Source organism: Rhinolophus sinicus, linkage group LG09, assembly GCF_036562045.2.
Source record: "Rhinolophus sinicus isolate RSC01 linkage group LG09, ASM3656204v1, whole genome shotgun sequence".
Lineage (NCBI taxonomy): Eukaryota > Metazoa > Chordata > Mammalia > Chiroptera > Rhinolophidae > Rhinolophus > Rhinolophus sinicus.
Window position 1 is genome coordinate 83,577,276 of NC_133758.1, and position 27,645 is coordinate 83,604,920.

A 27,645-nucleotide genomic window follows, 5' to 3' on the forward strand; every position below is an offset into this window, starting at 1 on the left:
TATGAAAAAATGCTCAACATCACTAATCATCAGAGAAATGCAAATAAAAACCACAATGAGATATCACCTCACCCCAGTCAGAATGGCTATCATCAACAAGACAAATAGTAACAAGTGTTGGAGAGGCTATGGAGAAAAAGGAACCCTCATACACTGTTGGTGGGAATGCAGACTGGTGCAGCCGTTATGGAAGGCAGTGTGGCGGTTCCTCAAAAAATTACGAATAGAATTGCCATATGACCCAGCAATCCCTCTCCTGGGTATCTACCCAAAAAACCTGAAAACATTTATCCATAAAGACACGTGTGCTCCAATGTTCACTGCAGCTTTGTTTACGGTGGCCAAGACATGGAAACAACCAAAATGTTCTTCGATAGATGAATGGATAAAGAAGTCGTGGTATATATACACAATGGAATACTATTCGGCGGTAAGAGAAGATGATATAGGAACATTTGTGACAACATGGATGGATCTTGAGAGTGTAATGCTGAGCGAAATAAGTCAGACAGAAAAAGCAGAGAACCATGTGATTTCACTGATATGTGGTATATAAACCAAAAACAACAAGAGAACAAGACAAACAAACGAGAAACAGAAACTCATAGACACAGACAATAGTTTAGTGGTTACCAGAGGGTAAGGGGGTTGGGGGGTGGGAGATGAGGGTAAGGGGGATCCAATATATGGTGATGGAAGGAGAACTGAGTCTGGGTGGTGAACACCCAGTGGGATTTATAGATGATGTAATACAGAATTGTACACCTGAAATCTATGTAATTTTACTAACAATTGTCACCCCAATAAATTTAAAAAATAAATTTTTAAAAAAATGACTTATATCCATGCATAGATCTAACTTCAACAGAATCTTAACCACACCAGATTAGACTGGGGTTTAATCAATATATATTTGGCTTTGGCTTTAACATAGTGTTAAAGGTTATTAAAATAATCTGTGTCCGTATGATCTCCACTCAAAGTTACTCAAAATGTATGACATACAGCTTTAACTATAATTTTAACTATGGTTTAATCAAAGTATTTGGGTTTATCATTTTCTATTTCCACAGTGTGTTTTGTGATGTTTTAATTGTATGGTTTTTGTTTTGTGTGTCTTGTTTAAGAAATTCTTCTATATCTGCTTCTGTGTAAGTCAGGTTCCACAGGCAAGACACGATCCACTCAAATCGGGTAAGTTGAGGAAAGTTAACAGAGAGCTGATTTACAAAGGTGTGGGTAGAGTGTAAACCACAGAGGATAGCATTGTATCCAGTGGAGATTATAAAAATGGCTACAGATTTTTTGCATCTCAGTATGTGCTCCAAGAGGTAGAGTCTGTTTCCCCACCTCTTGCAGCTCAGCTTGGCCATGTGACTTACTTTGGCCAATGAGGAATTAGCGAACATGACATTAGCAGAGTTTTGAAAGGCACTTAAGACATTACATCTTACAAAACTGCCCTCTCACAGTTTCTGAGACCCCTACCATTTATGCTATGTGAAGAAGTCTGAGCTAGCCTACTGGATGATGAGGTACATTTGGCTAGTTTCTCCAGCCTTCAGCCATCCAACACTCACAAGCAAAGTGACCTAGCTGACTGGCAGATGTGTGGGTGAGCCCAGCTAATACTATCACAACTGCCTATCTGAGCCAACCCCAATGGCTACCTGCAGAACTGTGAGTTTAATTAATTGTTATGCAATGACTAATTGATGTAAGGAGTAAATGGAAAATATCCAGCACAAATTCTAAAAATTGTATGCTTTGCCATTCACCATTCTTCAGATGGAAATTGTTTTGTGTATGCTATGAGGTAGAGATCTAATTCAATATTTTCTTATATGTCTAGTGACTTGTGTCTAACAATTTATTGAGTAGTAAATTCTTTCTTCACTGATTTCTAATGCTGCCTCAATCATACGTCATACATGTACAAAGCTATTTCTGGACTTTCAATTCTATTCCTTTTATCTATGAGTATTTGTCTAAGTTTGCATCACTACATGTTTTAATGATTAAAACTTTATAGTAAATCTTGGTATCTGTAGAGAAAGTCCACGCACCTTATCCTTTTTCTTCAAAACTGTGGTGATTATTTTCAGTCCTTTACATAGCTAGATCAATTTCAGGATCAGTGTGTTAAGTACCACAAAACATCTTGCTTGTATTTCAATAAGAATTGAATTAAATTTGTAAATTAACTTGGAAAAGAAGTGATATATTTATGATATGGAGTCTTCCTATTTAATAACATAGTATATCTTTGTTGTTATTGGGAATGATATATTTTCTATGTCTTTAGTTTTTAAAATATTGGTATAAGGAGCACTACTAATTTTTGTATGCTGATCTTATATCCAGCAATCTGGCTAGGCTCTTATTAGTTCTAATAATTTTATACATTCTTTTAGTTTTTCTATAAGGACGGTATTATAAATATTGGCAGTTTTTGTTTCTTATCTGATTCTCTTGGATAAAACTCTTGTTTATTTTTTTTTATCTTATTACATTTGTTCAGCCCTTCAGTACAATGTGGAATAGGAGATTTGAAAGCAGCTCTCTTTGTCTTATTTCTTTAATCTGCTAAGGTGGTATATTACATTAATAGGTTTTCTTTATTAACATTGAAGAAGCAACTGTGATATCCTCTATAGCCACTTCTTAGAGATAACCAGTGGTGAATATCATACATATATCATGATATATTACTTTTTAATTCACTTCTGAATTACATGTAACATTTACTCAGAATTTTTATGCCTATGTTATTAGTAATTTTGCTGATAATTTTCCTTTTCTGTACTGTTCATGTCCACTTTTGCTGCCAAGGTTATATTACCCTCAGAAAATGAGCTGGGTAGCTTATTCTAATTACCTGTTAGTTGAAGGATTTTATATATTATCAGAGTAATCTCTTCCCTGAAGTTTCTGTAAAATGTGCTTTTTGAAATCTATTATTTTGATTTAATTGTTACTGGTTTGTCCAAGTTTTCTTTTAATTCTTAAGACGTATGGGGAAGTAACTGCTTTCTCCTGGCTTCATGTTTCCATATGGAGGAAACTCTACTCGTGTAATGCCCTTGGCCTTGAGCCTCATCTCCACAATATCGCCTCTAAAGAGACTTGGATGACTGATGAGCTCAGTTCCGTCTTGGCTCTTTCCTCAGGGCCATTCTGCCTGCAAGATTTGTGTTTTAGTCAGCTGTTTTTCATAGAATAAGAGGGTTGCATACCTATTCGGGGAGCCAAGGTTATCCATCTGTGTGATGACTAAGTAATTATGTCAAATTCAGGGGTGAATAATGACAAGTTCTCTTAGCTGCATACCAAAGCGACTTTCTCTAAACTGCTTTATCAATAATAAATGTGATATTCTGACTTCCTTCTGCCTGATTATGTTTAATGATAAAGAATTTGGGAGGGGAAGAAAGGGTGTTATTCTTTGACCACTTCTCAAATTGCACCATCCGATGCATTGGCTGAATACTTTGAAAAATAAATACGACTAGGGAATTAAGGCTCTGAGGTGGCAAGCATTCATGGTTTCTGGCCTTAGAGTTTTGACCTTGGTGTTTTGTAGCAGCCCAGATTGTGCAATTGCTTCTGTGGGGATGGCTTCTTCAGATGTCCATAATGGCCATAATAAACATTGCGTAATGGAATTGTGATCTTCCTTGGTCACCACAGTTTATGGTAGTTTACTCCTCAGGTGTTTGGTTGTTTTTCTGCAAGAGGGTAGTTTCAGTTTTATTTTTTATAGTGTTAAAATATACATAAAATTGACCATTTTAACCATTTTAAGTATAAGGTTGGTAGCATTAAATACATTCACATTGTTGTGTAACAAAAAGGCTGTTTTTTAAAAATGGCGAACTTATTAAATGAGGGCTGCTCTGATCTCCATGTGTGGATACCTACAGATTGACCATGAATGCTGCACTCAACTTGGACTGGCATTCTAGGAGAAACTGAGTCAGAGATGAGCTCTCCTGTTCCATTGGCCCAATTTAGTTCATGGGCCCAACTCTGAACCAATGACTGGCCAGGAGCCAGAATAATACTGTTGTTTAAGACAGTGCCACATGGCTCACTCTTGAGCCAAGGGTAGCACATACCTCTCCCAAATCACAGGGGAGATAGGTAGGTAGATAGATAGATAGATAGATAGATAGATAGATAGATAGATAGAAAGATAGATATCGGGGAGCTAGAGCAACCCAAAGCTAGAACAGATGCTGGAGAATGTCCCCCATATATAGCCACTTCTTAGAGATAACCAGTGGTGAATATCATACACATACTTTTTTTTTTTTGACAAAATTGAGGTCTTACTATATAGCATTGTTGTCCAATACAGTACACGTGACTATTTAAATTTAAATTAAATTACAGTTTGGTTCCTCAGTCACAGTAGCCACATTTCACGTGCTCAGGAGCCACACACGGCTGGTGACTCCCTTATTGAATAGTGCAGAGAGCAAGCCTTTCCATCATCCCAGAATATACACCAGAGTTAATATGTGGTGATTTGAAATCAAATATTCGAGAAGCTTATCTCTCATGGCTGCAAAGTATCCCATAGAAGGATGTGCCAGCAATTATTTAACCATTCCCACGTGAACATTTTTAAGGCTGGTACATACAGCTAAATACATTCGGAAAATGTGCACAGGAAGTCTCCCCTCATCCACACAAGCACTGAGTCTCATTTAAAACCAAATATTGACAATTTGATAGGCAAAAATAGATCCCGACTCCGTTTTTGTAAATGTTAGTAAAGTTGAACAATGACCTATTGTAATTTGTTAAATGTCTGAAAGACACAGACATTCAGGGAGCCAACCACGGGACGTTTTTATACCGCGCAGCATCAACATGCTGTTTCCTGGACTGGGGGGACAAGGCCACTCAACAGAGGCTAAAGCAACGTGGGACCGGTCGCTCACGCGTTAGAGGTGGGCATCCCGGGGCACACAGGAGGAGGACTCGCAGAGCTGCAGGTATTGAGGGGGAAATGGGAGCAAGAGAACACCTGGGTTTCGTTTACAAGGTCGCCGAAGTCGCAGCACATCGCGTCACCTGGAGCTGTCCGCACGGCTGCGACTCGGGTCGCAGGTGGAGGGCGCAAGCCGCCGAGCATCCAGCGACTCCGGGGACGGCGGCCGCCTGCTGCCCGGCACTGACGCGCCCCGGGGCCCGCGGCGACAGTGGCGGGGCGCCCCGGCCGCGCCCCTGCGCGTTTATGAGCTGGCCTCGGGTCACACTAGAACACTTAGGGGGAGCCCGGGGCCTCCATTCAATTCCCCAGGAAGGACGCGCGACCAGGGCAGAGAGTGAGCGTCTGGGTCCTTGGCTTGCGCTTCGGAATCTTCCGGGGAAATTGGGGTTCTGATTTGATCCATCCGGGGTGGCCCCCGCCTTTGATTCTAACGAACAGCCGGGTCGGAGAGTCAGTGGCCCGGGCACTGGCCCCTACCACGCTGACCAACACGAGTTCGACCTCGAGGATAGTCGCGCTGCGAGGTCCTTCGACCGAGCCCTGTTTTCCGGACTGTGGGGTGAGCAGCAGGCGGTACAGGCCCGGTGAAAATGCCACTTAGTGACGTGAGGGACCCAGCTTGTCACTCTTCGACCAAACCGCCTCATGGAGTCCGACCTCTTTTTGCCTCGGTCCCCCCTCCCTCCCCCCCACAGGCCATTCTTCAGGCCCAGCCACGCTCCCAAACCACGAACCAAGCTGAAGGCAAACGAGCGGAGCCCAGGAATAACTAGCACACTCACGTGGAGAGGCGGCGATCGCGCCGCTGTTGAAAGGGAGTCCCCGAGACCACGAGGACTTGGAGATTTGGGGGCGGGCCTGCCTTTGCGATCACCGGGAAGCGTCCTGGGGAGTGAGTGTAGGCGGGAGAGGTGGCTGAGCTTTGGAAAGCTCCTGGGCGACTGTGACCTACCATCGCTCATCATCTAAACAGACGGTAGCTATCCGAAAACCAGGACATATTTGTAGAATATGATGTACTTGAAGAACCAGATGTAGGGCTTTTAGAAAAGACAGAAAGAAAACTTTAAAAGGCTTTTTCTTTCCTAAGGATCTTGGTTTACTAATATCGGTATCTAGAATATAACAAAACTAAATAAACCAATGAGTTTTATTTACCACGAGGGAAGTATTCTAAAATTGACACTTGAATTCATTCATATCTTTTGATGAACACTACCACATCTGTATTTCAAAGTGATGTTTAAAAGGCCCTTAGAGCGCTAGTTCAACCTCTAATGCGTTATTATCCTTGGACTCTCAAAGGCTTACCATTCATTTACAGGGGCTCTTGTCTACCCAGCAGGGAGGGCATTTCCACCCTAGCCTGTTCGCTGCCGTAGCCCTCTTGGTTATGAAGGTGGTTGGCTCACTTTTCCCAGCCCTTTTCCATAGCCTTGCAACTACTATCAAATTGTTTTAGTGTGTGGACCTCCTGAGGTCCTCCAGTTGTCACAAATGTGAACTTTTTCATGGCTGAATAATATTTGTATCACTTTCTTTTTAATCCATTCGTCCGTTGATGGACACTTAGGTTTCTTCTATCTTGGCTGTTATAAATAATGCTTCAGTGAACATAGGGTTGCATATATCTTTTTAAGATAGTATTTGCGTTTCCTTAGGATATATACCTAGAAGTGGAATAGCTGGATCACATAGTAGTTCTATTTGTAATTTTTTGAGGAACCTCCATACTGTTTTCCATAGTGGCTTTTCCAATTTACATTCCCACCGAAAGTGCATGAAGGTTTCCTTTTCTCTACATCACTTGTTCTCATCTTTTTTTATAATAGCCATTTTAACAGGTGTGAGGTGATACCTCATTGTGGTTTTGATTTGTATTTCCCTCATTAGTGACTAAAACTTTTCATGTTTCTGTTGTCCATCTCTATGTCTTCTTTGGAAAAATGTCTGTTTACATCCTCTGCCCATTTTTTAATCAGACTTTTTTCCTATTGAGTTGTATGAGTTCTTTATATATTTTGGACGTTAACTTCTTATCAGATTTGCAAATATTTTCTCCCATTCAGTAAGTTGCTGGGGTTATCTTTTCATTTTATTGGTTTCCTTTGCTGTGCTTTTGTTAGACATAGTCCCACTTATTTTTGCTTTTGGTGTCAAATCCAAAAAGTCACCAACATTGATGTCAAGGAGTTTACTCAATTTTCATTTAGGATTTTTAGGGTTTCAGGTCTTACCTTCATCTTTAATCCATTTGAGTTAGTTTTCGTGTGTGGTGTAAGTAGTGGTCCAGTTTCATTCTTTTGCATGTGGCTGTCGAGTTTTCCCAGCACCATTTATTGAAGACATAGCCCTTGCTCCACTGTATATTCTTGGCTCCTTTGTCATAATTTGATTGACTATGTATGTGCGGGTTTATTTCTGGGTGGTCTATGCTACTCCATCTATCTATGTTTCTATTTTGTGCCAGTGCCGTAGTATTGAAAACACAGATGATTTGTTGGTGTTCCAGAAATCTGTTTTTTGTTTTTTTAAATGAGGGCATTAAAAGCTGCTGCTTAGTACATTTACCTTCTTTACTCAGTATAACATAGAGATGAAAAAAGCTTCTCAATTTTAATACGGTAATTTATATTACCATTGATCTTTGGAATACAGGTAGTTTTCTTATCTTTTTCCCTCCTTTCTTTTGGGGAGTTTAAATGCTAAGTTTCTGACTTGTGATTTAAACTCCACATCAGATAGAAAACAGATTGGGATAATCTTTACCTAAAAGTTGTCTCAAATTTTATTTTATTTTTTTTCAAATTTTATTAACTTGAAAATAAGTTCTAAAAATATTTTTGTCATGGTTAACTCCTATAATAGTGTTTAATCTATCTTGGAAATTTTCTGTTTCCGTATCTTTCCTCATTTATACAATAATGTAAATATGAAATGATGTATTTTTATGACTGATTATGATTGGTTATGAGTAAGATAGAGGGGAAACTTTTATTAACTTTATTGCACTTAGTAAAATCCTGTTTTTAAATTGTTATACAACATAAAATAGTATGTGGTCTATGAACATCCATACATTTTAAAATAGTAAATAAGTTCAAGTAAAATTAATTAAAATCCAACTTTTAACTATATACAGTTAATTATTTGTGACATGGCTGAAATAAATACAAAATCCAGACTGGCTTTTCTTCCTCCTAGTGGTTATGTGTACAAAACTAAATTCAATATTGATTGAAAGCAAACAATCCAAAAAGGAAAAAAGGCACACATTTGACTTAGTAAAAACTATCTATTTTTCTCTGCAAATGACATCGTTTTAAGTTCATTCATTTTCACTGCTCTACTGGTATATATTCAGTAAATACAAACAAAAAGTATTATCAGCATTTGTAAAATATAACTGGGAAGGCATATTATTAAAGCATCATATAGCATATTCCAAAACTCAGCAAATGGTTCTCTAATTACTGTTTTGGGATACTTGTGTTATTTGCTCATATAATTCAGTTGGTGGCATAATTACACAACTATAACAAGTAAAGCTCTGGGGGGAGATTTGTTTAAAAACAATTGCCTTGGATATATATTATTTTTAACTACGATTTTTTTCCATTTTAGCTTTTTTCATTTTAACGGTAAATTTAGAAAATGATTATCTTTTTCCTTTGTTGAATTGCAGCACAGTTTACTCCCTAGTCAAGTGGGGAAACTGTACCAGTAAAGAACTGCAAATGAGGAAGTGGGGCAGCGGGCTCATTCTTGGACTGTCCTCAGTGTTGGATCATCAGGTCAAGGTGAGTAAACATTTTCCAGACTGCTTTACCAGATTAAAGCAATTTTCAGTACCACCCCAAATATATTCTCATATGTTGTCTCAGCACTGTGACATCATTAATTTTTACTAATGTACTTAGTTGGGTTTTATTATTTCATATAATTTTAACTAATTTAATATGGTTGTTTTGCATTTTTGTTAGGTAGGATTTATGTTTTCCCATTTTTTAAATGTTGTCTGCATTTCCAAACATATAACCTCTCGGTAATCTTCTCTGACCACTTACTGTTGGAATTTAGGTACTGATTTATATTTCTATTACATCTTTATAAATTTTTGGTAAATTTTCAACACTTTTACAGCAAGTTGTGATTCTTAAACTTACTTATAAAATTTATGTACAGTAAATTTACTTAACCACATAATTTTAATTTCAATAAGGCTCAGGTGGAGCACCATTAAAAATAAGCAGAAGTTAATGTGAAGAGTAGATGATGACATATAAAAATTATCTGCAATCTGTAGGATAACTTTAAATATGACTGTATATCTCTGAACTTACTTAGAACACATCAGTCTATTAGATTGGAAAGACTAGTTTCCGAGCTTGTTACACAGCAGATTAATCAAGTTAGCTCCTCATCTGTGATATCAGTACTCACCCAAGTTCCTTCATGATGCCCCTCTTATTCCCACATCCTCTCACCCGTATCCTTAACCTCTGATACCCGCTATTTGTTTTCTCACTTTATAGTTTTGCCTTTTCAAAATGCCATCTAAATGGAAGGGAATGTTACAGTATAATCTTTTGAGCCTGGCTTCTTTCAGTTAGCATAACACATGTGAAATTTATTCATATTGTTCCTCAATAATTTATTTTTTTGTTGCTCAGCAGTATTCCACTGTATGGATGTACCTGAGTGTGTTTATTCACTCACCTTTTGAAGGATTATTGTTCCTTTTATGATGTACAGTTTTGTGAGATTTAACAAATACACTATTTGTCAATCAAAATTAGGATACAGAACAGTTCACTCCCCCAAGTACTCCCCTAAATGAAACAAGCAGATATTTGGTGATCTACTTCCTATAATGTAAAGGCAACATACATGAATTAAGCTAACTCATAAAAATATAACATGTACTTAATATTTAGAGATTGTCATTTAATCTGTGTATCTATGTACATATGTGCTTGTATGCCAAGCAGTTTTGTATAATTTACTTAATTTTAATAATCCAAATTCAATACTGGGTATGGAATTATTTCAACAGAAAATAAATCAAAAACTAAGATTCGCAGGCTCTGCTACTTCCAGAGAGTGAATGAACTTGTCTAGAGTGAGTCTCTAAAATCCTCCTCCTTAAGGGGAACCTAGGTAGTTATGATGCAGGGCATTCAAGAATTATACTGTGAGAAATACTAGCTTATCCTAGATCCATTTCAACTAAGTCTTTAAAAAACATGCTAAAAAATTTTCATAGATAACAGAAAAATGTTTTAAATAACAGTGTTATTTATGGTTTAAGTAGAAAATACATTTCTTTATTCAAATCATGTTAACTTTCAAGTATATTTTGAAATGACACACAAAGTTATAGCAAAGCTATATGTATTTTAATTTCACATTCCACTCTAAATTCTTTACTATTTAACAAAAATAACTTTTTATAAAGCTTACTATTTTTCTAATATTATACAGACTATCAATCTACACTTTTTTTGTGTTTCTCTGAAAAATTAGAATAGCTTATGTGAAGATGTTATATAAAACTAATTGGTATATTACACACCAAACTTAAGTACAGATTCTGTACAATGTAATAGTAAACATATATATTACAAGAGATTTAAGTGCTTGTTAAATGTAATAGTTTAAGGAATCTTTCATGGAAAAAAATCTGTATCACAAAATGCGGTGGCTTAAGTATCAGCTGCTTTCTTCTCATGAATTTCTTTCAGTAGGCATTAACTGTCCATTTAGCTTCATTAACAGTTTTACCACTAGGCCAGCCTACAAAGTAAAACATGTTAACAATAAATATGAAACATGTTAGATGAGTAAATAACACACATGGCAGCAGGCAGTTCCCTAGCATTTGAAAAGGTACTTTTTCATCAGGAGGCAGCTTGTCAAGAATAAAGTATTTACTCAGGCTTTTGAAGGGATTTAAGAAACAACCTACTGGATACAACTAGAGGCTCAGATAGGATACCAGTCAAGAAGAGGGAAAGACGACCTAATAACTTGATAGAAGAGATAGGGAATACTGGCCAGAAATTTTTTTTTTTTTTTTTTTTTTTCCAAGTCAAGTTGTTGTTCTTTCAATCTCAGCTGTGGAGGGCGCAGCTCAGCTCCAGGTCCAGTTGCCGTTGCTAGTTGCAGGGAGCACAGCCCACCATCCCTTGCGGGAGTCAAACCGGCAACCTTGTGGTTGAGAGCCCGCGCTCCAACCAACAACTGAGCCATCCGGGAGGCAGCTCAGCTCAAGGTGCCGTGCTCAATCTTAGTTGCAGTGGGCAGAGCCCACCATCCCTTGCGGGACTCAAGGAACCGAACTGGCAACCTTTGGAGTCAGGAGCACGGAGCTCCAACCACCTGAGCCACCGGGCTGGCCCCCCAGAATTTTTTTAAATGGCAGAAAAAGTTTCATTGTTGTAAGACTGAAACAAATTATTCAGATAAGTTTCTGGCTTTGTTTGCTTAAGAAAGGCCTGCCGTTTTTCATTGGTTTAAAATATTTTAATTTCATATTAGCAGTTTTCCTTGAACTAAAATGGATGGTGATTTAAAAAAATAATTTTACTAATACGGTAGTTCATTATTAGAAGTCCAGAATAACTGATAAGTACTTACCTGTTTTGTATGTACTATAAAGCTCATCTTATTTTCCATACTATGGATCTGAAAACACGCATCAGCATCTCCCAGCTGCCACATAAAACAACCATACTTAAGACTGATGAGTAAAGCCTACAAAATAATTAGAAATTGTTGTATTGAAATATATATTAAAAATACCTATCTTCTCTTACTATCTATACTTATCTAGTCAGGTCTAATGGTAGAATAAAACCTATTCAAAGCACCGCAGTAACCCACACAGCCTGCAGTACAGAATTACATATACGGTAGACTCTCAGAAGACTGAGAACAATGAGATTCTTTGTATCAGATTGACAAAGATTTTTAAAAGATGCCCATTCTGAAGTGTGTGTATATACGTATAAACACACACACAAATATTATTCAGCCATGAGAAAGAAGGGAATCCTGCCATTTGTGACAACTTGGATGGAACTTGAGGGCATTATGCTAAATGAAATAAGTCAGAGAAGGACAGATACTACATATCACTTACATGTGGAATCTAAAAAAGCTGAACTCACAGAAGCAGGATGATTACCAGGGGCTGGTGGGTGGGGGAAATCTAAGGGATGTTGGTCAAAGAGTGAAAACTTGCAGTTATAAGATGAATGTGTTCTGGGGACCTAATGTACAGCATGGCGAGTATAGTTAACAATACTGTACTATACACTTGAAAGTTGCTGAGAGACCTAAAATGTTCTCACCACAGAAAAGAAATGGTAATTATGTGTTGATGGAGGTGTTAGCTAATGCTATGGTGGTATCATTTTGCAATTTATAAGTGCATCAAATCAATACATTGTATATGTTAAACTTATACAATGTTATATGTCAATATATCTGAGTTAAAACTGGAGGGGGGAAAAAGATTTTCATTAATCAGTTACTTTCAAGATACGTAATTAAATGTACTACAAGTTTTTACTTTCTGCATCTTAAAACAATTACTTTTACTTTATTAAGTACTTTTTGAATATTCACATAGTACGTAACATGTTGACTTAGGCAATTTTATTTCACTGAAAATAAGTATACTGATATATTTATTGTAAAAATAAACGTAATTTAAAAAATTAGTAATATACTATACCCTTCATAAATTTAACAGAGCTATTTGGAGCAACCTATTCCTACACTTTCCTAATATAATGGTATATTTAAGTAGGAAATTAATATATTCTTTTGAGTATTTTTAATGTCTTTCCTAGAAATAACTTGCATTTTCTTGCCCTAAAAATATATTCTTTGTATACACACACAAAGTGTTCATCCCATCTTTTAAAATATGTATGTTTAGAAATATGAGCTTTCTATGACTGAGTTCTCAACATTGATTGTAAATAATAAACTAAGAATATGCTAAAAAGATAATGGTTTAGGGCATTTTAAAATTGAGCTTCCGTAAATGAAACAGTATAATTAATTTACATGAATGTATATTATGTATAGTGGGAAACTAATAACATTCTTTTTTAAAAATAGCCATCTACATTTATATTGTAAAATATAACTTTATTGATAGGATATGCTAAAATATTTAGCTATTTACCAAGGTGCACACTGAAACATTGAGTCAAGATATCATATTACTTAAACTGCTTATCTTTGGATCAGTCATCTGAAATTTGTTTAATCAAGAGGCAGGAAATAGTCCATTTATATGGGCTCAAAACAGTTTAGTATAAAAATACTACATCTGTGGTATAGCAACTCAGTTATATGGAGGTCAAATTATCAATAAAAGTACTGAGACCATAAATTAAAAATAAGATTTTGTTGTTAAAAGACAACATACAGGAAAAAAAGGAATTCTGGAGAAATCCCCAATAATGGAAACAGCTGAATGGAGCTGATGAACCAAAGAGTCTACATTGTGGTTTTGATATCTGCTCCAGAAGGATAAGTAGCTCTCAGGAGGTAAAACCTACAAAGGGCAAGGTGCTGAGTGAGGGAAGTCAAAAAGCACAAGAGAAATGGCAGGGATAGTTGAGAGGAGAAAAGAGAAAACCACAGAAATCAGGAGTACCAAGCAGCTGACCAGGACAGAAAGGAGAAACTGATGTTGACAAGTGATCATGAGGAACAGCACTAAGTGGGTATTTAAATAAGCAGTTTTATTTCAGAAGAGCATTATGGTCAACATAAACTGACATCAGCGAAGGGTAATCTATTACCTGTGTGTGGCAGTGGTGCTGTTAAGGTTGAAGCTATATCCCCAAGTACAGTTCAGTTATGAAGACTGTAATGCTTCACTATAGTAAAACAATGAACCCCAACATAGTGTATTTCTCTATTCAATAGTGTCTATATTTTATGTAACTAGAACAGATAGGTCTCCGATGAGCACATGAAATTGGCTGAGCTATATTTTCTGACAGGCAATATTCATTATTTCAAAAAGAAACCAAACATAGATGATAGAAATAATTGGTATCTCTCTATATATACATATTATATATATATATATATACACCCTGTGTGTGTGTATGTGTGTATATATATACACATATATATGTATGTGTATATATATATACGTGTGTGTATATATATGTATATATATATGTATACACATACACACACGGAGGGTATATGTAGTATACCAAGTAATTGGTGTACACACACGTACACACACACACAGGGTGCCAAAAAAATGTATACAGATTTTAAGAAAGGAAAAAACTGTATTAAAATTGTAATATTCAATATATACCAATAACAAAAGTCAATACAAGTCATGTTTGATTCTGCAATTACAAGAGGTGCTCAAAGTGGTTACCATCAGTGTAATTTTAATAGTTTTCTCCTTTCTAAAAATGTGTATACATTTTTTTTTTTGGCATCCTCTGTATATACAAGTAAAACCCACAGCAGTATTCTATGGCTTTGCCTGAGAATCTCTAAAGCTACTGCATCCCAAGTAGAGTTTTAAATGTAAATGAAGGTATTTTTGCAGACGAAGGTGTTTACTCTGTTTAAACAAGCTTGTCATTTCAACCCTAGCAGATTTTGGTGAATCTACGACAACTGAGGACAAGCTGATTGCTCCCACCTTTGATGATTAGAAAATGTAATCATCTTGTAGCTTTCATATGTGCTATAAATTTATCAGTGGCTTGCAGAGCACAAGATAATGATTATATGGACAGAAAACATCATTACCCTTGGGTTCAATCATGTTTTTATATACCCAAGAATAGCATTTCTATTTGTATTTCTAGAAATTGAAAATCTTATCCTGAAAAAACACCCTGTTAATTAAGAATATTGTTATCATCCTCTGCCTGATACTGCTGCTATCTCACTTAACTCCTAGACCAGAATATTATTCATAATATGAAATGTAAGATATTGCTGAACCATCATTTGAATCTGATATAAAACTTTTTATTTCTGCCTAAACTTGGAATGCTACCACAAATCAAACATAAAATACAGTTTAGAGAAACGGGTCTGTCAGCGTTACACCCACAGCATCACCATCCAGTTCAATGAAAAAGGATTTGTAGTTATTGGTACGAAATGGTCTGAAATAGTAGAGGAAAACTTTTCTGAAACGGTGAGGGGAACTTCTTCATTTTCTTTAACAAACTTAGTATGTACAATATACATAGAAAAGTGGTTACAAGCTAGTAAGAACCTACTTGTATTTTGTATAAGTGAAATAGTTTAAATAGAAAATAATATGCAAATCACCCAAAAGCAAGCTGACATCAGAGACTTCAAAAAATCAAGTTCCAGGTCAATTACTAAAGTTAGTCCCTCTTCAGCCCTATGTCCTACATATTCTCTATCTTCATTCACAGGCATATCTATCACCATCAAATGACTAAACCAGGACCCTGCGTTATCATCATCAAATGACAAAAACAGGATTGGGGTACTTTCAGAAGTTATGTGATTACATAATAAAGTCTTATAGAAATGAAAACAAAAATTATGTTTATGATGAAATTTCCTAATCTAAAATGTCTTTTTTAAATGCATAAGCTTAGTTATTACTTTAACTGATTTGGAAATGATTTATTCCTTACAAATCTAAATAAACAAAATAGATTTAATTTTTATTAGCTTCCTACACTAACTAGAAAGCTGTTCATCCTGTGAAATGTGTTAAACATACTAAAAATAATTGATAACCAACCCCATATTTTATATAACTTTAGAAAAAGAAGCACAATGCAGTCACAAGCTGTGACTCGACTGAAAAGCTGTGAAGTATTCCAGTGGGTATTCACAATCCCTTCCGCACTTCATCCTGCCTCCCAAAAAGGTTCTTATAACTAATTCTAATTTTCAAATTGAAGTTCTTGTATCAGATATTACATTTCCTTTTTAAATCTGTATTTTTTCATTTAAATCTAACTGATTTTTTAAATACATAATATAATCACAGTTGAAATTTTTTAAAAGTTGCAAATGGTATATAGTGAAAAGTATCCCTCCTACTCTTGTTCCGTTACCTGGTTCCCTTCTCTAAAGCCTTTAAGAGACTTTTTATGGAAACACAAGCAATATATATTTATGTAAATATAGTCTTCACTCCCCCCATTTTTTAAAAAATTGAGGTATGATTGACATATTACATTAGTTTTAGGTGTACATGACTCAATATCTGTATATACTGCAAAATGATCACCACAATTCATCTATAATTAACATACAATCACCATACAATTATGAAATTTTTTTTCTTGTGATGAGGAATTTTAAGAGCTACTCTCAGCAACTTTCAAATATGCAATACACTATTATTAACTATAGTCACGCTGTACATTACATCTCAATGACTTATTTATTTTACAACTGGAAGTTTGTACCTTTTGACCCCCTTCACACATTTTGCCCAACCCTGGCAATCACCAATCTATTCTCTGTATCTATGAATTCAGGTGATTTTTTTCCCCCCAAAGAGTCCACATATAAATGAGATCATATGGCATTTGTCTTTCTCTGACTCTTTTCACTTAGCATAATACTCTCCAGATCCATCCATGCTGTCACAAATGGCAAGATTTTATTTTTCATGACTGAATAATATTCCAGTGTGTGTGTGTGTGTGTGTGTGTGTGTGTGTGTACCACATCTTTATCCATTCATCCATCAGTGGACACTTAGGTTGTTTCCATATCTTGGCTATTGTAAATAATGCTGCATTGAACAAAGTAGTGTATATATCTTTTTGAGTGGGTAACTGTCCACTTCCGCATTTTTAACAAAAGGCAGTGTATCACATTTGGTTAAGCACCTTGCTTTTTCACAAAATATATCTTGGAGCATTCTACATAAAAATATTCATTTTTTAAATATGGCTGCAAGTTATTAATCCCCTACTGATAATCATTTAATTCCCCCCAATCCTTTGCTATTATAAATATTGCAATGAATAGTCTTGTATATATGTCATTTCTAGATTTTTCCCGTAGGCTGGCACTGTTATTTTAGATATACAGAAGGTGCCCAAAAAATGTATACACATTTTAAGAAAGGAAAAAACTGAATTAAAATTGTAATAATATATACCAATAACAAAAGATGAATACAAGTCATCTGTATACATTTTTTTTGCACCCCTGGAATAAAGTGACTGGTCAAAAACAGCCAAAAAGCTGAAAATTTACCTTAGTTTCCATGTTGAGGAGATGAAGTCCTTTTATATTTACTCCTACATACACCAGGATGACCTTATGATTGCTGGGGCTTGCCTTTGTAAATATCTGTCCTGTGAAAAAAGCTGCTCCATATGTAGGAATTTCCCAACAATTCTGTAAGAACATGCGCTGAAGGTGATGCATTTCTTTACTAACACCCTCACTCGTACTAAGAGTCTAAAACCAAATAAAGTAAAATAAAGAGATGTGAAGAACATACCTTTGATAATCCAAATAGGTCAACTAAGCAGTTTCTAAAATCAAGGCTACCCCCAAAGAAGAATAAAATTGTGTGACATTATCCCAAGAGCAATTTTTCTTTCGAGATCTTATATTTTTAAAAAAAAGGAAGAAATATTAACGTCTAAAATACTGTTTTTGTCTCTTCTAATAGGTTTTTTAAGTGCCCCACAGTATCCAGCACATAGAAGGTATACAGGAAAAGATTCTTCATTACTAATAATAAAAATATCTTGCTACTTTCAGTTTCAGGCATGTGAACCAGAAAACCCTTTGTAAATTTTAGGACTGTATATTTTATGTACCCATGTTTAAAATAACACTAACAAAATTTCAACAAGTCTATAAAATGTTCTGTTAAACAGCTTACCTTGTATTCATGAAGTATTCGGTTTGTCCAGTGAGGTGCCTTACTTTTCAATTTGGTAATAGGTACAATGGACTTTAGATTTTCTTCACTGTTAAGTAAATAAGCCAACATCTTTTACATAAATCATCTTTAGTAGCTAAAGTAATATAATCATTTAGACACAAATGGCAAGTAACTTGATTTTTTTAGCTAAAAAATACAACATTGTAAAACACCAGAGAATTCTAAAAATTTTAGGCAAAAGCCACAATCCTAACATTGCTCAATGTAGAGGAATATTTCTTCTTTCAATAACCACAAAAATTTTTGAAAATTGATTAACCACAATAAACTTTAGATGTGTTAAAACTGCAATGCTTTCTCTCAACATGAAACATGAAACTAGTTTTTGTGGTGGGATTCTTAAGCGCATCTGCTTTATAACATTCTTCTATTAGTTATTCAAGTCAGGTTTAAGTGAACTTATTTAAACATATAGTAAAGATAAATTTTAAAAGTATAAGGGTTATCAAACTATAGTCAAATATAAGAAAACTAACTTTGGAATATAACTTAAAGAATGCTTTACACCATACTTTTTTTTTTCTTTCCTCATTCCATGCCTTGTATTACAGTTGTTCCTTGATATCTGCGGAGAATTGGTTCCAGGACCCCGAGAATGTTCCAGTCCCTTAGTCAGCCCTCTGTGTGCATGGGTTTGATCTGTGGTTGGTTGAATCCATGGATGTGGAACCCACAAATACGGAGGGCCAATTGTACTTAACTCCAAACCAATGTATAAAACATAATATTTCTTAAAAACATAATATTTCTAAACTTTCTCAGTTAAATTGAATCTTGAATATAGTAGAAGACTACACATTTTATCAAATACTTACTTTAGGAAACCTTGCTTGTGTTTCTTACTCTCATAATTTCCATAAACTATTTGCAACAGTAGACTTGCCAATGTTATCAGTTTGGCATCAGGAGCTGTATAAAAGCCCTTCAATAAATTATATCTGGCTTCGTCAAAGAGAATAAGAATAGCTAGAGGATCTTCAATCTTAAAAGAAAAAGTATAATTTGATTATTAGGCTATGATTTCCTGTTACAAATGTACAACTTGTCACTTTCCAATATGGAAAAGCAAAAGCTACATATTTGTATATAAGTAAGCTGTTATTGCTTAAGAGTAGGGGTTGTCAAATTTTTTCTATTAAGAGCCAAAGAGTAATACTTTAAGCTTTGTGAACCACCATAGTCTCTTAAAACTACTCAACTGTGCTCTTGTAAGTGTAAAAGCAGGCACGGACAATACGTCAACAAATGGGTGTGGTGGTGTTCTAATAACACTTCATATATGAGTACTGAAATTTGAATTTCATAAAATTTTCTCGTAACATGAAATGTTCTTTTGAATTTTTTTCAACCATTAATAGCTTGTAAGCTATACAAAAATAGGCAGTAGGTCAGATATGGCAATAGGATATCATTTGCTAACCTCTGATTTACAGTCTAATAAATTTTCATCCATTTATGGATATGGATAATTTCTAGTACAAGTTTACTTAAATTCTTTATATTCCTCAAACATTTTTCTATTATCTATGCTTCATACAGTATAGTAATATATCTCAAAGATAAAAAGAAATGTTAATTCCCAGAGGGTGCATATAGTTTAAAAAAGTTTAAGACAAACATTTTTTACATGACTAAAAATGCTTTGCACTTTCAAATAACATTAGAGAACATATGATTTTTTTTTTTCAGGTTTTAAAAACCTAAAGGTTTCACTTTATCTGAAAGGATTAACAAAGATTGAAAAATGCTAGCCTACAGAATATAGTTCTATTTGGAAATAATCACCAATTATAGTTTCTGAATGAATTCTTAAAATATTTCCAAATATAACTCACAATGATCCAAATTCCTTACAGAAATATTATTTCTTTCATGCTGACTAAAATAATAAAATACTCCATATAATATAAAAAAACAATTTCATGGGAAAAAATGATGGAGTGGATTGTTCTGGATTATAAAAGACTAAAGAGACAATCAAATCTGAATATGGATCTAATATTAGATATTATGGAAATATTAATTTTATTACGTTGTAAATGGTACTGTAGTATGTAGGTTATGTCCTTGGTCAAGATGCATATTGAAATATGCAAGGAAGAAGTGCCATAATGTATGCAACTCACTTTAAATGGTTCACAAAAGAGGAAAGATGAAGCAAAATATTAAGAATTAGTGATTTAATGAATGTATATGGTGTGAATTTTATTACTTTTTCAATTTTCCGATGGGTTTTTAATGTCTCAAAATAAAATGTTATAAGATTGAAAGAAAACACATTTTTCTAATAAAAATTGACAATGAATTTGAAGAGTTTGAATAGAGAAGTTATCTTTGCTAATAGTATATTCAGTATTAGTCAACAATTGTTCTTTTTAAATGAAATCAGGCTGTCTTCATCCTCTTAGAAAAATGATGCTAATCAATAAATGCAACTCTTCTATTTTTCAGATGGTACAAACAGCAATGCCTTAATTATATAATGAGTGAAAGAACACAAATATTTTACCAGATGATCATATTTTGATTTACCTTAAGTATTCTAAGCCTTGCTTCCTTTTCACCTGAGCCCACTTTATATTATTTATAACATAATTATGCAATTTATCATCCAAGTATTATTATTATTTTTTTTTTTTCCTCCAGCAGCCAACTTTTAAAATATTACTTAGGTGGAGAAGGAAGACGGACTGAGTATACTTAGATTATTTGCAGATTTCATGGACCTAATACATTTTTTGAAACTGTGCTAAAATACGTATAACAAAAAATTTGCCATTTTAACCATTTTTAAGTATACAATTCAGTGGCATTAGTTATACTCATAATGTTGTGCAACCATAATCACTATTTCCACAACTTTTTCATCACCCAAACAAAATCTGTTACCATTAAGCAATAACTTCTCATTCTTCCCCTGCCACACACCTGTGGCAAACACTTATCTACTTTGTCTTTATGCATTTGCCTGTTCCAGATAGTTAGTATGAAGATATTTTATATTAAGTACAATCACACAATATTTATCCTTCTGTGTCTGGCTTATTTCACTTAGTACAATGTTTTCAAGGCTCATCTATGTTATGGCATGTATCGCAACTTCATTCATTTTTTATACCTGAATATTCCATTGTATGTATATTTTGTTTATCCATTTATCTGTTAATGGACACTTAGTTTGTTTCCACCTTTTTGGCTATTGTGAATAATGCTGCCATGAATATTGGCACACAGGTATCTGATTTCTTGTTTTCAATTCTTCGGGTATATACTTAGGAGTAGAATTGCTGGATCACATGGTAATTCTGTTTTCTTTTTGGAAGAACTACTAAATTCTTTTGCACAGCAGCTGCACCATTTTACACTCCTACTTGCAGAGTACAAGGGTTCCAATTTCTCTACATTCTCACCAATATTCATCATTTTCCTTTATAAAATTTTATTATCATAGCCATCCTAGGTTTGAACTGGTTTCTCATTTGTATATATCTTCACTGAAGAAATGTTATTCAAATCCTTTGTCCAATTTAACTGGGCTGTCTTTTTGTTTTTGAGTTGTAGCTCTTTATATATTCTGTATAGTAAACCTTTATGAGATATATCATTTGCAAATATTTTCTCCCATTCTCTGTCATCTTTTTACTTTCTTGATAATGTCCTTTGATTTTATGTTTTTAATTTTGATGAAGTCCAATTTATCTGTCTTTTATTATTCATGTTTTGGTGTCACATCTAAAAATCCATTGCCAAATTTAAGGTCATGAAGATTTACGCATATGTTGTTTCCTTCTAAAAGTTTTATGATTTTATAAGTTTTGAAATTGGGAAATGTGAATCGTCCAACTTTATTTTCTGTTTCAAGATTGTTTTGGCTATTCAAGATACTTTCTAATTCCACATGTATTTGAGGAGCACCATTTCCATAAAAAAAAAGGCTATGGGAATTTTGTTAAGGGACTGCACTGAATTGGTAGATCACTTTGCTAGCATCATCTTAACAATATTAAATCTTATCCTTGAACATAGGATGTCTTTGCAGTTACTTAAGTCTTCTTTAATTTCTTTCAGTAACGTTTTTGTAGTTTTTATTGTACAACTTTTACACCTCTTTTGTTAAACATATTCCTAGGTATTTTATTCTTTTAATGCTATTTTAATGGATTCCTTAATTTCCTTTTTTGGATTGTTTGTTGCTGGTGTATAGAAACAACTGATTTTCATATCCTACAACTTTGCTGAATCCATTTATTAGCTCTAATAGCTTTCTTGTGGATTTTTTGGGATTTCCAAAATAATAGGATTATGTTATTTGTGAACAGAGATAGCTTTACTTTTTTTTCCTTTCCCATTTGAATGACTTTTATTTCTCTTCCTTCCTCTCTTCCTCCCTCCTTCCTTTCCCCTTCCTTCCTTCTTTCCTTCCCTCCCTCCCTTCCTTTCCTTTCCCTTCCCTTCCTTTCTTTCCCCTTCCCTTCCCTTCCCTTCCTTATTTCCTTCTTTCCTTCCATTTGTCTAACTGCTCTGGCTAAAGCTTTCAGTAAGTACTATGTTAAACAGCAGTGGTGAAAACAGGCATCCTTGTCTTGTTCCTGACCCTAGGAGGAAATCTTTCAGTCTTTCACCATTGAGTATGTTAGCTGTGGGTTTTTCATAAACGCCATTTATCATACAGAGGAAGTCCCCATCTATTCCTAGTTTTCTGAGAGTTTCATCATTAAAGGGCATTGGATTTTTCTCAAATGCCTTTTCTGTGTCAATTGACATGATCATATGGGGTTTTTTTCCTTCATTCTATTTGTGATTCTAACACATTTTTGATGAATAATCAAGATCTTCATTTTTGGTAAATTTTATACAAATTTTTATACAATTCCCAGCATATCTGATTGACACAATTAAATCTATCTTTGGTTTTGATAATATTAGAGGGACAATCTGAGTACTCAGGTATAAAAAACATTTACCAAGTTTAGACATGTTCAATGAAATTTTCATGTGTTAGAATTTGCTTAACTTTGTTCATTATTTCCTTGAATAAAGAATCAGGAAATACATTGCATATTTTTTCTTCCACAGTTATGAAACTTGGAACTACCCCCACTACCCCAATTTTCATAGCTACCACTGTATTTAGACAATCATACCTAGTTTAACTTGTAATATCTCCCTTAGGTTTCTTCTTTGTCCATTCAACCTTCAGATGGCATTATCTCACTTCTCCTTTAATATTTACAGCAATTCAAATTCAAACGTACTTGTTTGGAACAGATCTTTTTATCAAATATAAATTGTATTCTCTTTTTTTTACTATCTATATAGTCTTCTGCTTGGGTTGAGAACAGCTACTTATTGTTTGTTGAGAATAATTTTTTATGTTCCCTTTGCAAAAAAAATCTTCTTCATCCAGAATGTTTTCTTCTTTTCTTCCCCCCACACCAAGGTAAACTTCTTTGAAATTTACACTCTGATTAGCCCTTTATTAAGTTTATCTTTGACACTGTACTTCCTTCTAACTATTCTAACTATTTATTTTCTATATAATCTGTCTTCCATCTGGTTGCTAATTCTCTTTAGGATAAATTCTCTTATTTCTTTTGTATTTTAAGACAGTGGAAGTAAAAACAGAAAACTATCCAGGGGCTTTGTAAGTTGGCTTTGACTCAAATTCTACCACTTACCACAGGGATGTGAGGATTAAGCAGAAAAACAGAGTAAACCCCACTGTACAGGAAGAGCACAATTTCTGCCTCTAGTGCCTACAATAGGAACTCAAAGAATTCTGTACATTTAAATGACTGTAAATAACATTTCCAAGCAAACCTTTTTTTCAACTTCCAAAGGGAGTCTCACGTCTCTTCTTAGGAAAAGCTGTGGTGTTTCCCTTTGGGGATCCAAATTTGTCAATTCAGCAAGTATTTCTGGCCAGTCCCGAACATGTTGCAAGGGTTTATGATAAGGTTTGAGCTGAAGGCCTGAAAAACATCTTTCTTTTTATAAATGATAATGCAAAAATAAATCAATTGTATCAATGCATAGAAACTCTGTATTAAACTCTCTGCATTTAAGTACTGAATACACACAAACTAAAGGAAAAAATTTAAATAAACATTGACTTTAATCAATGTTACTACCCAATTTGAAGTTAAATGCTTTTGTATTTAAGAATAAGAATTATGAGAATAATTCTTAAAACAAACAAAATTTATTAAATTTATTTAAGACCCTTAATTCCATGATAGCCTATTTAATTATGACAAATGATCACAATTTGGTTTTAAAAATACAATTAAACCATTAGATAACCAATCACGACAATCTCAATTAAATTCCTTATATATCTACAATACTTTGAGAGAAATCTACAGTGACATTAGGTTTATTTTAAATAAAAAGATCTGATAGAAAAGTAAAGAAAAATACTTTTGTATTATTTTGAGCTCTGAAAATAAATGCAAGTTGGATGAGCACCACATTTAATGGCATTCAAATCAAATTCCATTGCCAGAGAAGAAATATTTTGTTTTTTACCACTTAAAATATTGTTTGGATGAAAGGGGAGGGAGGGAAGGAGAGAGGGATGAAAGGTGAGGGAGGGCCCAGAGGCTTTACCGGCTTCAAAAGTTTGAGCACTAACAATTTATATAAAAGAGAAGAACACTGTATCATTACAAAATTCAAAAGTCAATAATAAGTTGATGCTATACTTAAATTTACCAACCCACTCTCAAAAAGGAATGAGGTTCACACAACAAAATAACAACTTTCTTACTGAGGTTTTCTGAACAGATCCAAATAGTGAAATATTGTTGTGTTTCTTGAGAGAGACGCATTCCTTCCATTATCTGCTGCACTGTGGTATTATTTCCATGCTTCAGTTCAACAGAACGGTATGATCCATCCATTCTGTATATTCGAACTTTTTCATACTAGTACAAAGAATGATGATAAATTATGCAACCTGGTTAGAAATTATACATCCCAATCCAACAAAATGCTTTAATTTCAACTACATCTGCTTTACTACAGATTTCTTACCAGGAAAATACCAAAAACACTGCTTCAAGTGCAAATCTGCTGGCATTATTTTTTAAAATTTTACTTCTATTATTTATATTTTCTAATATGTTTTCCTCTGGATAGTTCATGGTCAAATAAGTTTTAGAAACTAAGGCAAATGGCTTTTTTAAAAATTCAACTTCAAAATCTTCTGAGAGGATATTTTAAAGCCATAATGTACAAGGTAAATATCACATGCGGGATACAGATTTGTTAACTAAATCTGGTGTTAGTCAAGTATCTCATGAGTCTAGTGGGCACAAATTATACTGTAGAAATGTATACGAACAATAATTTGTCCTAAGAGGAATCTGTGATAGAAAACTTTGCAGGTAAAAATTAGGGAATGATGGACCTTGAAGCAGTTTCTTTCCTCTAGTTCAGAAAATCCCAGAAAGAAATGATAGTCTCAATACATTTTTATTGTTATGGGAAGTGATGCCTCCAAACAACTTCTAGGACAGTTCATTTTAGACAAAAGTACCTAATTACTCTTATCTTACACATTCTAATATAAAAATTATGCCAAGAAAAAAAAACAGTGTTTTAACTATACAATTAGAAAATAAATTGCAAAGAAGTGTAACATAAGGGTGTCTACCCCCCTTATCTATTTTCTTGCCTTTGCCTTGTACTTATGGACTAACGTTTGGACAAAATATGTATAACTGTGGCTGTGAGTAATTATCCTTAAAGGGAGAGACCCTATATTCTTTATCCCTACCACTTTCAGCATTTTATGATGTTAAATTCACACAAATACTGAACAAAGACTTACTGTCTAGTTGATGGGACTGTCTGGAAAGGTTCGGCCATATGAATTATATTGGTTGGTATCAAACTTTTATCCTCTATCTGTTGGTATAAAGCCTTTTATATAGTTTGCAAGTTTTCAGTTTTTAAATTGATGATAGTTTTATCGTCACTGTAACTTTTAGGCATAAGTGAGTTTTTTTCTAATTGTTAATTCTTCTCTACATTAATGTCACTGCTAATTATTTTGGACATAATTAAATGGAAAGGTCAGGTTGAATTGACAGAACAAAAGAGCTAGGAACTCTCCTATTTTAACCCATTCACTTTCTTGAGGAGGAAAATGAATCTGTAATAGGTAAGTAATTTGCTGAAACTAAATTAATGAATGATGTGTAATGTCAGTTTTTATAAATATAAAATACTGCTGAGAAGGCCTAAGTAGAGAGAGATGCTTCAATGAACAGATTACAATTTGTAATTAACACTTCAAGCATAGAGATTATACAGGAGATTAGATTTTAAGTGATTAACAGATTTATTTATTTATGCAAGTTTCATTTTGTTATGCAAAAGTAAATGTCTGAGTGTTAGGGATGGTAACAAATTTAATATCTATGACGTCTAATCATGAGGTTTTATAAAAGTGGTAAAGACGCAATCTAGCCATTTATCCTTCTACCCTTGCCACAGATCCTCAAATTACTTATTAAGTATGATTTTGGCTTTCTTAAGGTAATTCTTACTGGTTTGTTAACGGCTTCCTTTAACAATTTTGAAGTTTCTTCCCAATTATTTTGTTTGTTTTCTTCACAAATATTTAAAGGGGATCTTCCTTGCTGGTCTGTTATGTGCTGGAAATGTGGGAAAAAGAAAAGGAGAAAGAAAAAAGGCATTAGAAATATATAGTATTCTAAGGGAAAATATTCAATCAATCAAAGTTTCATGAAAAACAGACTCTTCTCGAGTATTAAGCAAATACTAACCATACTCAGTAGATGCTATACTTCAACACGAATTGCCAAAGATAAATGAAAGACTCAAAGCACTAATCAATGTGATTTTTTGTTTTAAGTCTGATTATAGATACAACAAGGTTTTGTTAAAACTATTATTTTTCCCTTCACACAAATATTTGTTAATACAATTTCTAGAAAGTGGGTAGAAAATCTTTTTCACTCTTAAAGATATTTTTGAGGAAATACAATATAAAATAAGAGGTTAAATTTTGTATACATTCTGGAGATGGATAGTGGTGATGATTGCACAGTAATGTGAATGTACTTAATGTCACCGAACTGTGCTCCTAAAAATGACTTGAATGGTAAATTTTATGTAAGGCATATTTTCTCACAATAAAAGATATTTATTTACAAAAGCAAAGTTTATACATAATAGGTATTCTATATAGTAAGTGAAATTCATTTTTATTTTTCAGCTGATCTCTCAAGTATACAATGGAACATTTTTTGTGTTCATTATTTGTTATTTACTGCTTGAACATTAAAACAACAACAAACCTGGAAAATAACTTACTCTGTCAACTTCTGGATGGTTTAAGAGAATCTGTACTATTTCAGCATGTCCTCCTCCAGCAGCAAAATGAAGAGGAGAGCTAAGCTGTCCATTTAAAAGGTTTGGATTGCACTTTCCTTTCTCTAACAATATGCGAGTGGCCTCAACTTTTCCATACCTACAAAAAAAAAAAACCACCTAAAGTCATTTGAAATGTTTTAAAACTCCAAATTTCAGATAACATCTCAAAGAAGTCTAAGATTTTTCTAGGCAGAGAACAAGGAATTAAGACACTGACATACCCGTAAATGTTTTCAGTGCCTAGTGATTTCTTATGGATTATTCTG

General features: G+C 34.2%; 1 protein-coding gene and 1 long non-coding RNA gene across 8 annotated transcripts in view; one reads left to right on the forward strand and one right to left on the reverse strand.

The window, feature by feature from the left end:
* Window positions 1-4,686: 4,686 nt before the first annotated feature.
* LOC141573198 (uncharacterized) lies at window positions 4,687-27,345 on the forward strand. Its single transcript, XR_012498875.1, has 3 exons — window positions 4,687-5,003; window positions 8,688-8,802; window positions 27,222-27,345. It is a non-coding gene; the product is annotated as an uncharacterized LOC141573198 (long non-coding RNA).
* The window catches only part of KRIT1 (KRIT1 ankyrin repeat containing), a 36,003-nt gene continuing 18,212 nt past the window's right edge, over window positions 9,855-27,645 (reverse strand). For 4 of the 7 annotated variants that reach the window (XM_074340725.1, XM_074340724.1, XM_074340722.1 and 1 more), the window contains exons 9-17: window positions 27,320-27,476; window positions 26,530-26,637; window positions 24,744-24,900; window positions 23,795-23,961; window positions 18,790-18,956; window positions 17,912-17,999; window positions 17,272-17,478; window positions 11,642-11,758; window positions 9,855-10,798 (exon numbers count right to left, since the gene is read on the reverse strand). In XM_074340725.1, coding sequence (XP_074196826.1) covers window positions 10,730-10,798; window positions 11,642-11,758; window positions 17,272-17,478; window positions 17,912-17,999; window positions 18,790-18,956; window positions 23,795-23,961; window positions 24,744-24,900; window positions 26,530-26,637; window positions 27,320-27,476 — 1,237 coding nt within the window. In that variant the 3' untranslated portion in view covers window positions 9,855-10,729. The remainder of the gene's footprint in view (window positions 10,799-11,641; window positions 11,759-17,271; window positions 17,479-17,911; window positions 18,000-18,789; window positions 18,957-23,794; window positions 23,962-24,743; window positions 24,901-26,529; window positions 26,638-27,319; window positions 27,477-27,645) is intronic. The other 3 variants (XM_019716770.2, XM_019716741.2, XM_019716749.2) reach the window with 1 other exon arrangement.